The sequence below is a fragment of the Magallana gigas genome, chromosome 2, assembly GCF_963853765.1.
Source record: "Magallana gigas chromosome 2, xbMagGiga1.1, whole genome shotgun sequence".
Classification (NCBI taxonomy): Eukaryota; Metazoa; Mollusca; class Bivalvia; order Ostreida; family Ostreidae; genus Magallana; species Magallana gigas.
In genome coordinates this window covers 30933530-30949724 of record NC_088854.1, presented here as the reverse complement: position 1 = coordinate 30949724, position 16195 = coordinate 30933530, and the positions used below count along the sequence as shown (strand labels likewise).

At 32.5% G+C, this 16195-nt stretch overlaps 1 protein-coding gene across 1 annotated transcript; it reads right to left on the bottom strand.

Annotated features, from left to right (window-relative positions):
* Positions 1-475: 475 nt before the first annotated feature.
* On the bottom strand, positions 476-4864 carry LOC105338421 (tetraspanin-18B). The gene is made up of 7 exons (XM_011443529.4): positions 4705-4864; positions 2475-2699; positions 2173-2247; positions 1700-1813; positions 1350-1559; positions 1023-1106; positions 476-759 (listed from the first exon to the last, which is right to left on the bottom strand). Exons 1-7 carry the CDS (start codon positions 4768-4770, stop codon positions 706-708), a joined length of 828 nt encoding a protein of 275 aa, XP_011441831.3. The 5' UTR covers positions 4771-4864; the 3' UTR covers positions 476-705.
* Positions 4865-16195: the final 11331 nt, after the last annotated feature.

Genomic DNA, 16195 nt, shown 5'->3' with positions numbered 1-16195 from the left:
AAAATATGTTTCTAAATGGTTTCGGTTTAAATGAATCAGTTTAATAATGCTGTCACAGATGTATTTAGAAAACATTTGGATATTGTTTTTTAAAAACGCCATTTTTAACACAAACGTTCACTCTTACTGTTTAAAATCGTATTGAAATGAGGAAGAATTGAATTTCAGTAAGATAACACCGCATTGTTCAATTGCCTGTCGCTCTACGCACCTTAAGATTACATTTACGACCAATTTATAGCTTATGTATGTTTGAGCTAGTCTACTTGATTCAAGTTTTTTTTTTTGAAGATTTTTTTTATTTGACTATGATAAGCAGACAAAATATAAATTACGTCATTCTTTTGAAGGCAAGTATTAAATGATTATCTCAAATTGTATAATGATATTTTAAAATTCGTCATAATCATAGAGTAAAATTTACAATGTACTAAATTACATTCTGTTACAAAGAAGTCACGTAATGAAAGGTCAATGCTGTTATCTGGTTTTTAGTCTAAAAAAAGAAATCACGATGGATCAATAGATTTAGCAAACACAGATCAATAAAAGTCGAACTACAAACACAATTTTTAAAAGACCGTGAGCTGAATAAAATATGTTGGTGGAATATCCCATATAAATCATTGAAATCAGTTTTATGGCCATAGTCATTGGTAAAGATTTTTCCTGATCCGTATTTTGTGGATGGTCTTACGTTTACTTCTAATCCGAACCAGCTTGACGGCAGATAATAATTGCAAACAATACAGCAAAGACCTACAAAAAACACAAAATTATTAAAAAATTATCATAGAATTGGAGTACAGTGTATTAAATCAAGATATAGTATACTGATTTAAAATTTTTTAACCACAACGGTAAAAATCTTCCCCGCTGCGTTTAATTACAATTTATTTTCTATTTTTTAAGAGAGTGTCTAAATAAGGCACGTGATTTTATCCGACAGTGTATTTTTTGTATCATTTGTAAAAAATTGATATTTCAAGATCCGTAGAAAATAGATGGAATCACCATTTTACCTCAACAACCATCACCACTATTGAAATGGCAATGAACACATTCCCGTACGTGGAAATTAAATCCTTCACAGCATCGTAACATCCCTGTAAGTTAAAAAATATTAGGTTATGAAAAAAAACCCAATAATAATGCAAGATATTTAGTTTGCTGTTTAAAATACTTCGATCTGGATATTCATTTGTTTTATCCTATCTTTGTTTCCATTTCTCAATTATTTTGTATATATATTCTATAGAGTTGACAAGATTAAAAGATGATTTTTGGATTACACTGTTAAGAAAATGAATTCCCTACAACAGAAAAATCGACTAATCCAGCGTTTTTACCATCTCGTTATATTTTCCTTTAACATCTCGATAACACTCTGGATTTGCATTCGCAATGTAATTTGATTGGTCCACCCCGGTACAACACGACCTAGGAATCATTGTACCGCCCATCTGATGACATGTGCCTGGGTCTTTGGTGCACCAGGGAGTCGCTGTAAAGTCGTTGTCCGTCTTGTTCATAACAGGATTAACTCCACAGCAATCAAACTGGTATATAAGCATATTGGTATATTATTGAATAAAACTCTTGCCTCAAAGAAACGGAAAACTCAACTCATCATGTGGTCTGTTAATATATGCATTACTTATTCTTTATTTTTCAAACAAATTTCAAAGTAAAGACATACCGTTAAAAAGGCGTAATTCCAAGCATTTGAGATAGGATTGGTGCTGTTAAGAAAGTCGTTTTCATATTCATCATTTAGAGATTTAAACAATTCCTCTTTAACAGTCTCCTCAAACTGAAATAAAAAAACCATGGAATCTTATAAAGACAATTAAAATTAGTTAAACATTCAGCATAAGAAGCATGATAATTAAACTAAAACACGGCCGAATTTCATCTGTATAGGATCATTCTTACATAAGATTTGTATCAAAATCATCTTTTTATATAAAGCAAACCAAATTCTCAATTGGGATATTAACATCTCACTAAAACATTAAAACTACAAAAAAAATCAATCAATCCATTAATGATACAGGTACACAAATGAAAAAAAAAATGAATCAATTCATTACGCAGTGTTAGTTATAGACTTATAAGTCAAGCATGTTGAGAGCAACCCGGCAGATTAAAAATATTTGTTATCCTACTTACATCGGTCCTCATTTTGAACCACAACGCCACTGCTGCTATTTTCATGATGAGCAGAATCAGCACCAATATGGCATACTAAAAATAAAGTCACGTGATGATTAAATTTTATTCTGTTCGACATTGATATACAAAGACTGTCATTATATTCAAGTATCAAAATATGACATTCCTTGCGAAATAGAAAATGAGGTTAAAATTCTAAAACAAGGTTCCAAAATATCATTGTTTAAATTTATCATTTTCTAAGTAAACTTTGCACATCGTTTCATGAAATCAAAATGCAATTGTTTTTATATCAGTACCACAATAAGCATCCATCTGACTTCACAGCAACCTCCAATCACCCCTAGACCTGACACCAACACAATGAACGCCCCAATCACGATGAAAACAATGGACAGATTGTTGGCAAGGTCCCCTAGCTTGTATCCAGCTACTTCCACGCTGTTCAGGGCGGGTGTCACATCAGAGGAAAGAGCGTTTATTTTCACCAATATTCCAGCAATCAAGAGTCCCAAGCCAAGAGCCTGTAATTTTTCACACAAAACGAAAAAATTGGTTCATTTTATTTTCAGCATGACCAAAAAGGTTATAATTTTTGTATATAAACGGGTGTTCAAATATGAAAGAAATATAGAATAGTTTATTCTATCTCATATTTGCAATTTAGAATAAATATTGTATATAACTGATTTGATGATGTGAAACAATTAGGCAAGATGATTTGTGATGAGAGTTTCTCGCATTATCACCGGTGTGAGATCGGTTTGTCCGGTGTGAGACAGCAGTGTGAGATTTTTCTGTCTTACACTGTGTATTACTACGCCGATTTAAAACGTAAACAAACGTTGTCTGCTGTAGGGAAATGCAAAATGGTGCATTGGGATTATCCATTAAGTAATTGTGTTGCTTTATAAATTACAATTTATCTATTTTTAATTTAAAAAACTGTCGTATGCTCTCATTTTGACTTGCACTATTTGAAGCACGTGGAGGGATAAACTGAAAGTAATCTTTTGAACGTCATAACAGAAAGTTGTCAAACATCATTTTTTAAGGTAATATAATGCGAGAAAAATAATCATTCATTATTACGAGTGAGGGATAGTGAAATTCCACCGAGGGGACAAGATTCACAGTCTAGGACGAGGCTTTGCCGAGTCCTAGACCGTGAATCTTGGCCCCGAGGTGAAATTTCACTATCCCACACGAGTATATAATGAATGATTATTTTTCTTTTTTTAAGGTAATATAATGCGAGAAAAATAATCATTCATTATATACTCGTGTGGGATAGTGAAATTTCACCTCGGGGCCAAGATTCACGGTCTAGGACTCGGCAAAGCCTCGTCCTAGACTGTGAATCTTGTCCCCTCGGTGGAATTTCACTATCCCACACTCGTAATAATGAATGATTCTATTATTCTCTCAGAAGTTGGAGACATTCAACATTGTTAAAATTCAAACTCTGAATTTGATACAGTGCGTAATCATAAAGTAAGGATTAACGACTTGGAACGAGTTGTCGGTAGACGTAATTCTACGCTGACATAGAAGATCAGTGAACTGAAAAAAAACTCGTTTTCAAAGCAATCCTTAAATTTCATTTCTTTCAAAAATAGAAAAATGGGTGTTGGATTTGCCATTTTTTAAAAACCTGTTTTAAATTACAAACTCCATCGACATTTACAATGCAATGGGAAGCGTTTCTTGAAACTGATTTCAAACTGATAATTATTTTTAAATAAAAAGTTGTTTTTTTTTTAATAAAAAAGCTAACAAAGAAGACTGCAATTTTTTCCCGCAAAACAATATATGACTTTGAGATGCAGCCTTACACAAGGTCATACTAATTCATACATATTTATGCCAATAGATCAATATTTAAATTCTTTGTTGGATAAAACAAACTTCAAGGAAACCTTTAACAGAAGAGAGACCTTATGGTGGCCAAGATCGTTCTAATACCCTACAACTTCCGCATTCTCACCCAGCTTGAAAACTAGTATTTAACTATTATATATCTTAATAAAACTGTATCAATAGCTACACATAAAGAATATTTGTCTTCTCTGATGAAATGCTAAAGATAAAGAAACCAATGATAGGCATCATTCTTGACCCACTCAGCTTTTAATGCCGTTGAATTCAAAACAAGAAGTAATTATACCCTTTTTTTCTATTTTCGTTATAAAGGGATTGTATTTCGTGTTTTAAAGCTAAGGGATCTGAATTAGAAACCAAGAAGGACACATTTCATCATTAAACAACGAAAAAAAACCCAAACAAAACAAACAACTTAAATGTTAATTCATAAAATACGATACAATTTTTACATGCAAAAAGATAGTTAAAAATACTGTATTTTAAGACTGAAGACCAGGAATTTATGGCACAATAAAATTGCTAGTCCTTACTTTTCTTTCGGCTTTATCTACTTTTACACCTCATTAACTTGAATTTTATTTTTTTTTTGAGAAGCGATACTTTCGTACTAAGTAAAAACAAATGATGAATTTAAAGATTACTTACCAGGAAAACTAGGTTAATTATGACAAGAAAGACTTTGCCAAGTTTACTACATCCACCTTGAGCCATTGTGAAATGGTTTCAAATAGACTTATCTCTCGAAAGAAATATGGAAGAAAACACCTGACATAAACAACAACTTCTTCCTGAATTGAAAAAGGCTGTTTAAACGAACAATTGATATAAAGCGATATGGTCCAGTGTATAAGGTTTTATCTAACCTAGCATACCAGAGATAATAGCTGTAAAAGATTTAATGCCATACATAATTCAATGCATAAAATTATTTTCAATTTTACATCAGCGAATCTTATTCTTTAGAAAGTGTTGTCCTTTCGATCCCTTTTTATATTGATAAAATGTATCATGACATTTCAGAAATCCAGTAGGTTTATAATCTATAATTCTGTAAGGTTTGTATTTTACTTAGAATAAAATTCATATATTTTACCTTTAAAAGTTTTTTTACACACAGAAACACACAGAAAAATCCGTTCTCTCAGTTGTTTAGTTTTGAACTTATTTTATTAATTGCTCAAAGGGATCAGAAACAAGTCCTTACAACTTACTAGTTCTTCTCGTTAAGGTATATCACTCCTCAATGCAATGTTATTGTATCAAGAAATTTTGAGAAGTATATCATAGAAATCTGAAGACAAAACAAACTTTAAAAATACCAAGATAAAGGGGGGGGGGGAAGGGGGTGTCAGTATTCATCTCTCTGAGATATGGCTATTGCATTTGACCTTTATGCACCTAAATTTGCTGTCAGCATTTTTTATTAAGCAAACTTATTTCTTCAAATATTGTGTTTAATTATGCACAATGGTCACACTGACTATAGGAATAACGAAAAATTATGTACGAGGCTAACATTTTTGTGACCTTTTTGCACTTCAAATAGACAGTATCTATAATAGTTACAATTTGATTTGGAATAAAAACCTTTTGAATATCAAGAATTTTAAAAGATTTATCCAGTTTGCCTAGATTTGTATGCAGTATCATTTTGACATAATAAAACATGTGGGTCTGTGATGTCATTTTATAGCTATAGGGCTTCAAAAGTAAAATTCTTAAAAATTTAACTTTAAAAAATTCAGACATTTTATGCTAAACGCCTATCACTCTCTCAAGATTTAGTTTTATACATGTCACACAGAACCTATAGAATATGTTACAAACTAACCAAACGTTTCCACTTTTGAATAATGAATAAAGTATAATGAAAAGGAGAGTATACTGAAAATTTTTATAATTGCTTGTTTCTGTCATTTTCGTCTAAAAAACCTTCCGCCACTATAACAACACAAACATTATAGACATCACAAACATGTATAACATACATTTACTTATAGGTCAATTATATCGCTTTACATTTAATCGCAATACACGATAAATCTGAATTTTATGTTAAATAATATTTCCAACTCTTAGAAACATCACTCTAATATATAGATTATATGAAAACTATTTACAAAAATGAATTTCAACAGATAGTTACCAATTTATGGAACTAGGTGCACGACACTGCATATACGTAGTATCAATCAGCGGATCAGGCTCATTATATATGACTTGACCTATTTATAATTTATACAATATATATATAAGATCTTGTCTACTATACAATTAAATATATAAGACATATACTGCTCACCGATATTTACATTGTACTGTATTCAAAACATTCACTCCGAGTACACACTCATACTTATATATTAACTTTATTTATTTATTTTAATCTAGTTTAGAATTGTATTTATTTAAAGAATTATGTTTTAAAAGAATAATTACAGGTTTGAGTCTGTATGCTTTGTCTCAGTCTGAAACACACCTGTCTGGCTAGAAGTCGTGGTTGTAAACCAGCTTGCAAAATCAAGATTGGGATAGTATAATTTGGGATGATATAAATCAAGTCTGTAATGAAATTACAAATAAAATACTAGATTCTGCGTCAGAAAATATACCAAATAAGGTAATCACTTATCGCCCTAGCGACCCCCCGTGGCTGCACAATGCAGTCCGCAAAGCAATAAGGCAACGCAAACGATTGCACAAAAAAGCAAAAAAAACGAAATCTCCAGCAGACTGGGTTAAGTACAGAAAAGCTAGAAATGAATGTGTAAACAAAGTAAGGAATGCAAGACAAACATACTACTTAAAACTAGCAAACCAAATCAAATTAAAAAACCTGTCTCAAAAAGAATGGTGGTCATTATTGAAAAGAGTTAGTAATATTAAAAAACTTAACAAATCTTCTTATCCTCCTATCAAATTAAATGAAAATAGTACACCGACAAGCGACGATTTTGAAAAATCAACTATATTCAATACATATTTTTGTCTACAGTCACAAGTCAATGACGAAAATACTGATCTACCAGATAACCCAAATATTACTTCGCAGAGCACTATCGATAGAATCGTTATTTCTTCTCAAGATGTTAAGGACACTTTACAAATGTTAAATACTAGCAAAGCTACCGGCCCTGATAACCTAAATCCAATGCTTCTCAAACAAGCTTCATCAGAACTTAAGGACACTTTACAAATGTTAAATACTAGCAAAGCTACCGGCCCTGATAACCTAAATCCAATGCTTCTCAAACAAGCTTCATCAGAACTTACATATCCTCTTACTAAACTCTTCAACCTTTCCCTTCAAAACTCATCCTTCCCGAGTCTATGGAAAACTTCAAATGTTGTCCCAGTATTTAAAAAAGGATCAGCTAATATTGCGAGTAATTACAGACCCATCTCATTGTTAAGTGTACTTGGAAAGTGTATGGAAAGATGCATCTTTAAGCACATATATAATTATCTTCATTCTAATAACATATTAATTCCACAACAATCTGGATTCCGTCCAAATGATTCCACAATAAATCAATTACTATGTATAACAAACGACTTTTATCGGGCTATTGATCAAGGCAAAGAGATCAGAGTGGTATTTTTTGATATCAGTAAAGCTTTTGATAAGGTTTGGCATAAAGGTCTATTGTATAAACTTGAAAAAATAGGTATACGAGGAAACTTATTACTTTGGTTCCGCAGTTATCTCCATGATAGAAAACAATGTGTTGTTATTAACGGATCTCGATCAGAATTTATGAATGTCAAAGCAGGAGTTCCACAAGGCAGCATTCTAGGTCCACTCCTCTTCCTTATTTTCATAAACGACCTAGTGGTTGATATCGAATGCAACATCAAACTTTTTGCCGACGACACTTCAGTTTACATAATTGTTGAAAATCCATTTACGTCCGGAACTTTACTAAACTCTGACCTTGAAAAAATAAACGAGTGGTCGAAAAAATGGCTGGTATCCTTCAATCCTAACAAAACGGAATGTATGACTATTTCCCTTAAACTAAAGAAACCTTTTCATCCCTCATTAATATTCGACGATGTCCATCTCAAAGATGTAGAATCGCATAAACACCTCGGAGTAACTATAAGTAGCAATCTATCGTGGAACTTGCATATCAATGAAATTCTATCTAAAGCATACGCGAAATTGGGCCTAATGCGCAAGGTAAAATATATACTAGATAGAAATAGTCTTCAAAAATTGTACTTCTCCTTTATTAGACCAGTCCTGGAATATGCCGATATTATTTGGGATAATATACCAGAATATCTTAGTTTAAAAATCGAGAACATTCAGCTTGAAGCGGCGCGAATTGTGACAGGGGGTAATAGACTTGCCTCCAAAACTCTCCTATACAAAGAAGCAGGCTGGGTTCCTTTATCTAAGCGTCGGGAAGACCATCGGCTTATTCTTTTGTTTAAAATGTTTCACGGCAAAGTTCCCAATTATCTATTAAACCTTTTGCATACTCAGCTACTCTCCAATGAATCACATAATACACGAAGCACTAACTCAATACGAGAAATCTACGCAAGAACTAAGCTATATTACGACTCTTTTCTTCCCAACACCATACGAATTTGGAACACAATACCAAGCAATGTACAGAACAATCCTTCCATACTAAGCTTCAAAAAATATCTAAACAAAAACAAGATAACTGTTCCCGAATACTATCATATAGGGTCTCGCATAGGTCAAATACTCCACTCTCAACTACGTTTAGAATGTAGTACTTTAAATCTTTATATGTTCAATAGAAACCTTTGTCCATCCCCTTTTTGTTCGTGTGGGTCAGTAGAAAACACTGATCATTACCTTTTGCATTGTCCAAAATATGCTACAATACGAAATATAACAATAAACACACTTGCAAATTCTACAGACCCTAACTTACTACTCTACGGATCTAATTATCTAAGTATTGTAGAAAATGAACAAATTTTTCACACCGTACAAAGATTTATACTTGAGAGTAAAAGATTCAGCAATCATAATATCACGTAGAATGTTGTACAATAATACCTTTTTTCCGGGTTGCCTGTTTATCTTATTCCCACCACTTATATTTATATTTATGACAATAATTAATGGAAATCGGAAAAATCCTACGGTATCTCTATGATGTGTTAGCATGTATTGAGTTAAAATTTTACTGAAAACGTACACATAACTGGTGTAAGAAATAAAGCCACTTTTTCTTTTTTGTATGGCTGTGTTTGAACATTAACACGCGACTATGTATACTATATTTCTGTTCTGGTGTTTAACCAACGAATATATTGTAATATTCTTTTCATGATATTTTATTTTGTTGACTTTTTTTCATTACCTTATAAAACGTGTTTCCAACTTTGACTTTTGACACATTTTCCTATTTTGTTCCTTGTACTTACATTTCATTTCACGCCTCTCATTTCTGCAGTGTATGCAAGAGAGGGATTAATATAAGCCCTATGGCTTGTTCCCCGATCTTACAATTGTAATTTATCATCATGTAAATGTACTTGAATCTATAATGAATAAATATTGTTTAAACTAAGTCGTGGTTGCAATTAAAGAATTACAGAACCAGAATACAAAAGAATATCTCCCGCCAAACTCTATCAGCAGTGACCAATACTGACCAATCACAAACCGTAAATATAAAAATACCTATCTTCAAATGGAATAATCCAAACCACTGAAATAAATAATCTAAACGGACTATACCATTATATATAATAGGGGTGTTTAAGTTCACACACACTTGTTAGTATTAGTGCAGCGCAAAGAGTGAAAGATGGAAAAAAATGAATGAATACCGGTAACTAAAACTAAAAATAAAACTAAGTCAAACTATCACATTTACATGTACATATTACCTTCTTCATCTGCAAGCATGGAGATGTGTCTGCATCTATAAGTTATGAATTTTTGAGCAACAAAGACGATAAATATAGTGTAATTGGTAAAATTATTAACAAATTGTGTTTATGTCAAATCTCTCTCTCTCTCTCTCTCTCTCTCTCTCTCTCTCATGAAACTCAGATAGTGATTCATACATGTGATGATTAAGTATAATTACATTGTAAGGAACGATATGAATATAAAAGAAAGAAGTAAGAATTTACACGGATATGAAGAGAGTATTTCAACATAGAATTTAGTTCGATATATCTTTAGTTTTCCTGGCTTTTTAACGATTTTGATATTTTAAATGTCAGGAAAGGGTTAGAAACGACGCCAATACAAAACTGGAAAGTCACTGCCCTCAAGTGGATATCTTTTAAGATATTTAGTGAACAGTTCCTGTATTAGGAAAAACAGGAAGAGTTTAATTCAAAAATAGAAACATATACTTGGGAAAATCACAAAAATACTAAGAAGATCCGTTTATTTTCACACTCAGAAAGTATACACTAAAGAAATTATAGGGGTATTCCAATTTAATTGCAACATACTATACTTGCCTTAATTCTTGTGAGAAAAAAACATCTAATATCTTGAAGGGGTGGGGTGGGGGTTGGGGTTGGAATTGCATCAATGAACATATGCCAAAAGCCAAGGACACACGTAAAGTTTCTCATTTCAATATTTTTGGGAATGTGCACGAGAGTTTAAGAAAATTCACTAATTGAAATATTTTTGAAATTTCCACTATGAGGACCACGTTAAACCGAAACAACGTGTTCAAGGAAACTGTGTACTAAAGTTGCTGTAACCCTTTTTGTGGGGTTTTATTGATGGTTCAAGTTTTTCTCACTTAGTCAAGGCTTGAAAATGTGTGTTTAGAATTTACATATACACGTACTGTGTCATTTTTGGGAGTTGATTTTAATCAACTCTCCTATGCAGTTACTCAGACAAACCGAAAGTGAAACAGTGTTTGGACCTCAGCACAAATCATTGCTGCTGACAAGAATTAGTTCTTGAAAATAATTGATAAATTCGTTGTAATGTATGCTAAAGCATTGTTTTTCAAGGAAACTTATTTATAAATACCTCGAAAATAGTCAGATTTTAAATAGTACGAACAATTTAAATATTTTTTGTAGTCGTATGTATTCCTACGCCAGAGTTCAATATAGTCTCGTTCAACTCGACGCTCGGCTGTCTCCGTAAATCCTTGTGGGAGATTTACGGTGTCAGCCGAGCGTTTGGTTAAACGAGACTAGAGTTCAATATTGCTTGGATCCATACAATTTTCGAGAAATATTTCTATTACTGATACATAGTTTGATTGAATTAATTTTATCTTTAAATATTATTCAACATGATTTATATGGAGGTTTCTCGACATTCTTGTCGAAAAGTTAAAAAAATTCATATTATAAAAATGTGCGTAATTCAAATTAGAAACTACACGTACTTGTCATGCAAAATAACATATCATTGATTTTAAAATAGATAAACATCGACAAAATCAACTCCCGTCAGTTCTTCAGTACTTTGATTAATCTTAAGTAACGTCATTTGATATTTTTGAGCAAGCCTTTTCCTATTCATCTTTAAAATTTGAAATACATGTGTTAATTTTAATGCATTTGACATAAATATTTGGTTACTCTAGATAAAAAAGAAATAACTATATGAATTACCTAGATAGTTACTTGCTAATGAAATAAAATAATTTAAGAGATGAATATTCCCACAGCTAAGCTATATAGAGAAAAATCTCTCACATGAAAATGCGAAGAAGCTATTTTATCACAAGTAGTACATGTATTTTCAATCGATTACATACATTTTTTTCTGGGAGGGTTTAGTTACACCATTGAACACGCGCGTTTTCTTCCTATTGCACCATTGAAATCAGTCTAATGTAGAGAAATCCCCCAAATTAAAAAAAAAGAAGATAATTAAGACTTGCAAGTTGTACATTTTATTTGCCAGAAGGAGTATGATTTAACTTTATTTGGACAATTTTTTTTGGGCTGTGGGGGGGGGGGGGGGGGGGGCTGGGTGCGACCTCTTTACTCCAGTCCGCCACTGATTTACCGCTTATTCTATAAAATGTTTCCCTTTCCAAGTTTTGTGGCATGCAACATAAATGATAATTGATTAATAAGTAAGTAATAGAAAGTTTTAGACTTTTATGCATCCCCCATCCTTTGTTAATGTTTAGAACTAACCTACATTTTCACTGTAATCAAAAAAGGGACCCAGCAAGTACATCTGATTGAAATTGATTAATAACGATACATGTACATTGATTTCTTTGTTTTAAATGATGGTGTGTATGGGTAGTATTTGACTAAAAACAGAATTCTTAAAAAGTCGAGCTATTCAACGGTAGTATTTTGTACGTAGATTTACATGTATATGTACATTAATTAATGAAGCAAACTATCTAAAAGTTATTTTGATAATCTTGGTTGCAGTTCGCCCTTACTCTTAAATTCACCTCCATTATATCTATTCTAGATATGTCATTAATGGTAAAAACTTTCCATTTTAATTCATATACATGTAAATATGATTAAATTATAGCGTATATTACAGCAACGTTACAATAAGAACAATATTATATGTTTGCACTGCATTTTATTTAGATTAAATGTCTTGATTACGACTTTGAGAAAGCTTCATAGCTTACTCAGAAAATCGCCGTTTTGTACTCAGCCGGAGTACGAGTATGAGTATGAAAAAGTTTATAACCTCGATACCTTGAGTACGAGTACGGTTTGGAGCACGGAGTACGATTTGGAGTACGAGATCGTACTCAAGAAAGTTTTATAACCTCGGGGCCTGAAATTATCTGTTTGAAATATTTTCTTAAGAACACAAAATAATGACTTGATATAACGTAAAAATTAATTTCAATCCATTATCTTAAGAAATAATTATAAATCATTCCTATCAATTACTCAACGCCGAAAAAATTTGAGGTGCCACGTAATTTGATAATTTTGAAACATACATTTGGACGGCGTTCATATGATTTTTGTGCAATTTAACCTTATAATATTTAAAAACGCGTAACTTGTGTTCCTTTCAATATAAAGACCTGAAATTTGGACACAACCACCCAGTGTTTAGGCTTTATGTCCAACAAAAAGATCATATGAACAGGTCAAAGTAATAGTAGTTTATGAAACAGTGCAGTTTTAAACTATTCTTAAGGAGATGATATTAGATTCTTTCAAAAAAAAAAATTGAAGGAAACGGGAAAAATATTTCAATGTTACATAATTGAAACTATTTTTAGTAACGGTAAGTTGGGTGAGGTGTTGAGGTAAGAGTTAATGATTACAGAAAATTGTTCAGCGGCAGCGGTAAAGGTTGTGGAAAATTATTGTATCTCCGTTTATGTGATCCAGTTTGTTTGTTTAAACAATTCTTTACTTTTACCCGTGCTTGCACAGATTGAGTAAAATGGGCATGATTTGAGAAAATGAGTAAACAATGCGATATTGAAACAGAAGTACATTTTTGATATGCATAGTTAATTAATAGTAAATTTATATAAATGAAAATTGTTTTACATGATTGTAAATATTTATTATTGTACATGTAATACAAATTAATTTCTACCATATCCCCTCGATCCGTGATTTTTGTCTAGAATTGATGATGGCCTGATGGTTTAGTACTTTCTTTTTAGCTTTTGAAAGAAAACACTTGCCCGTTCGGCCATGCAGCTTTTTAAAAGTTTACTTCTTATCTACTGGTGTTGTGATAAAACTATATTCGGTGGTTTTTGTTAAAGTCACAAAATAACCAATTCACACCATGGGGTGTCATCCTTTTGATTATAACCAAAACTAACTCCCCAAACTGGAGAGTTACAAGAGCATAAAAGAAAGAGTTATGAGAGTTATCTAACTTTGCATATAGATTAACATTAATTATACTTTTCATCTTTTGGAAAAGGTTTTATTTGAAAGAATTAATATAGTCTATAAGTAGGTTGAAAATAAATTAGGTCAATATATAGGACTAGAGTTATAAGTCTTGAATAAATTTTCCAATATGCTCCCAGCTTTGTCATGCAGTTGGCTAACTGGTTCTTCCTGGCACACCATTTCACATTGGTATTTTTCTCGTTGTGTACAGTTTCACTTATTGCTGTAATGTCTTTTCGGGGTCTTCTGTCATCAACAAGTTTGGTAGAGTTAAGGGATTCGATAACATTTTTATTGTCAGTGTAAGCCTCCACTGCTAAGTGGTGACCAAGGATTCTTATTGGAGCTTTTTGTTGAATGCTGCAGATTCCAATCCCTCTTGTAGACTTAAGGCATTGGCTGCAACAGTTGATCTTACAACCCGATTTATTTTGTTGGTTAACCAAGCTACAGGACAACAATTCCCTTTTCTGTCTTTGATCCATAAAACGTGTGCTTCAGCCTCACCCTCGTTGAGATTACCAAAAAAATACACCATTTTCCAATCTGTGTGGGGATTCCCTAACTTTGGAAAACACACAATAGATTTCATATCTTTTAACTTGTTTACAAACTTGATTGCCTGAAGGAGATCACTGACATTGCATTCTTTTAACTTGGTACTGAGATCTACCATTTCAAAGGAATGATCTGGTCTTCAAGTTTGTTCGACCCAATTCAATTGTCCAACGAGTTTTCTAAATAAGGTTTGCTCTTCTATGGATAGTATATATCCTGTTTTTGTTTGGCTCTTTCTGGATCCATAGTTAAGTTTCTCAGAAAGTGGAAATAGTCTGTATGATCCAATATAATTTTATCATTTTCTTGATTAATTTGAAATCCCAAATATTTGATGCTTTCCGCCTCTACTCTTCCTGCCAAAAATCTTTGTCTCGTAAATGTTTCATGATTTTGTCGAGCGCTTTATTACCAGCATGCAAGAAATAATCAACATGACAACAAATAATGCCATTAAGGCCATGAGTCTGTAGAACAAAGACTGTAGGATCTAATTAGGATTGCTTACATCCAAGTTTCACAAGTTTCTCTTGCACACCCAAGTTGAACTGTCTAGCTCCATCCTTCAATCCATATAAACAGTGTCGAAGTTTCCATAAAATACGTTCAGAGACTCCAATTTCATTAGGTGGCCTGAGACAGACATCACAGCTCAGTTCTTTGCCTTATAAGAAGGCAGACTTAATATCTGTAGTCTTGATGGTCCATTGTTTATGTGCTGCGATGGTGAGCAAGATGCCTATTGCTTGTTTACTTGCAGTAAGGCTATCCTGTTGTATCATGTGTTCTTCTTTGAAACCTCTTGCAACAAGCCTGGCTTTCACTTTGCCCTCTTTTTCAGTAATAACCCGTCTTGTTGACACAGTTTATTGGCCTGTGTCAGGAACTTCTTCATACGGATGAAAATCTAACAGTTCCTGTAACTCCTCTTCTTTGGCTGCTTTTATGTTCTTTTGTTTCATTTCTCCCTCACTGTTATCACTAAGATATACCTCTTGTTCATGGACAGGTGTCTGGTTGTCAGGTACATCACTGTCAGTATTTTTCCAAGGGAGCCTACTTAAGTCAACACTTTTCCTTTCCTCACTTTCGTCATATTGAATGATGTACCAGTTCCTATTATTGCATGTTGCTTTTCCTGTTCTGCTAAGAACATTTGCCTTTCTCCATTGTTCGTCTGAATCTAATTTGTAAATTATTTTATCGTTTGCTTTAAGACGAACATTTCCTGAAGCATTGTCTACCTGATATTTTGACAGTATTGTCAGTGAAAAATCAGATAATTTTTTTTTTTATCAAAATGAAAATATTTCTGAGGTTTAAAAAATTCCAGACAAAATTACCGTAACTGGACCGCTTAAATCTTTCTGGTGTTATGTTGTGAGACGATATATCAATTCTACGGGATTTTTTAATGTAATTTCGGCCATTGCAGTCAAGCGTACATGTACCAGGGAGTGACATTTAATTAAATTTTATACCTTTTGAATAATATTTATCACTTTAATAAAGTTAATTGTGGTATCATTGTGGTTATAAGACGTGCCGGTATTTTTCCAGTTTTTCTTAATTTTCTTTAGTAAAAGATCTCCCCCCCCCAAAAAAAAGGTGTGATTTTGATCAAAGTAAGAATTTGCAGTTTTGTTTAAATCGTATTGCATTAAAAAAGAATGTAGAGGTTTTTAATTTCGCCTAAAACCAATATTCTCTTTCTTTTTCTTAGAGAAAAAAA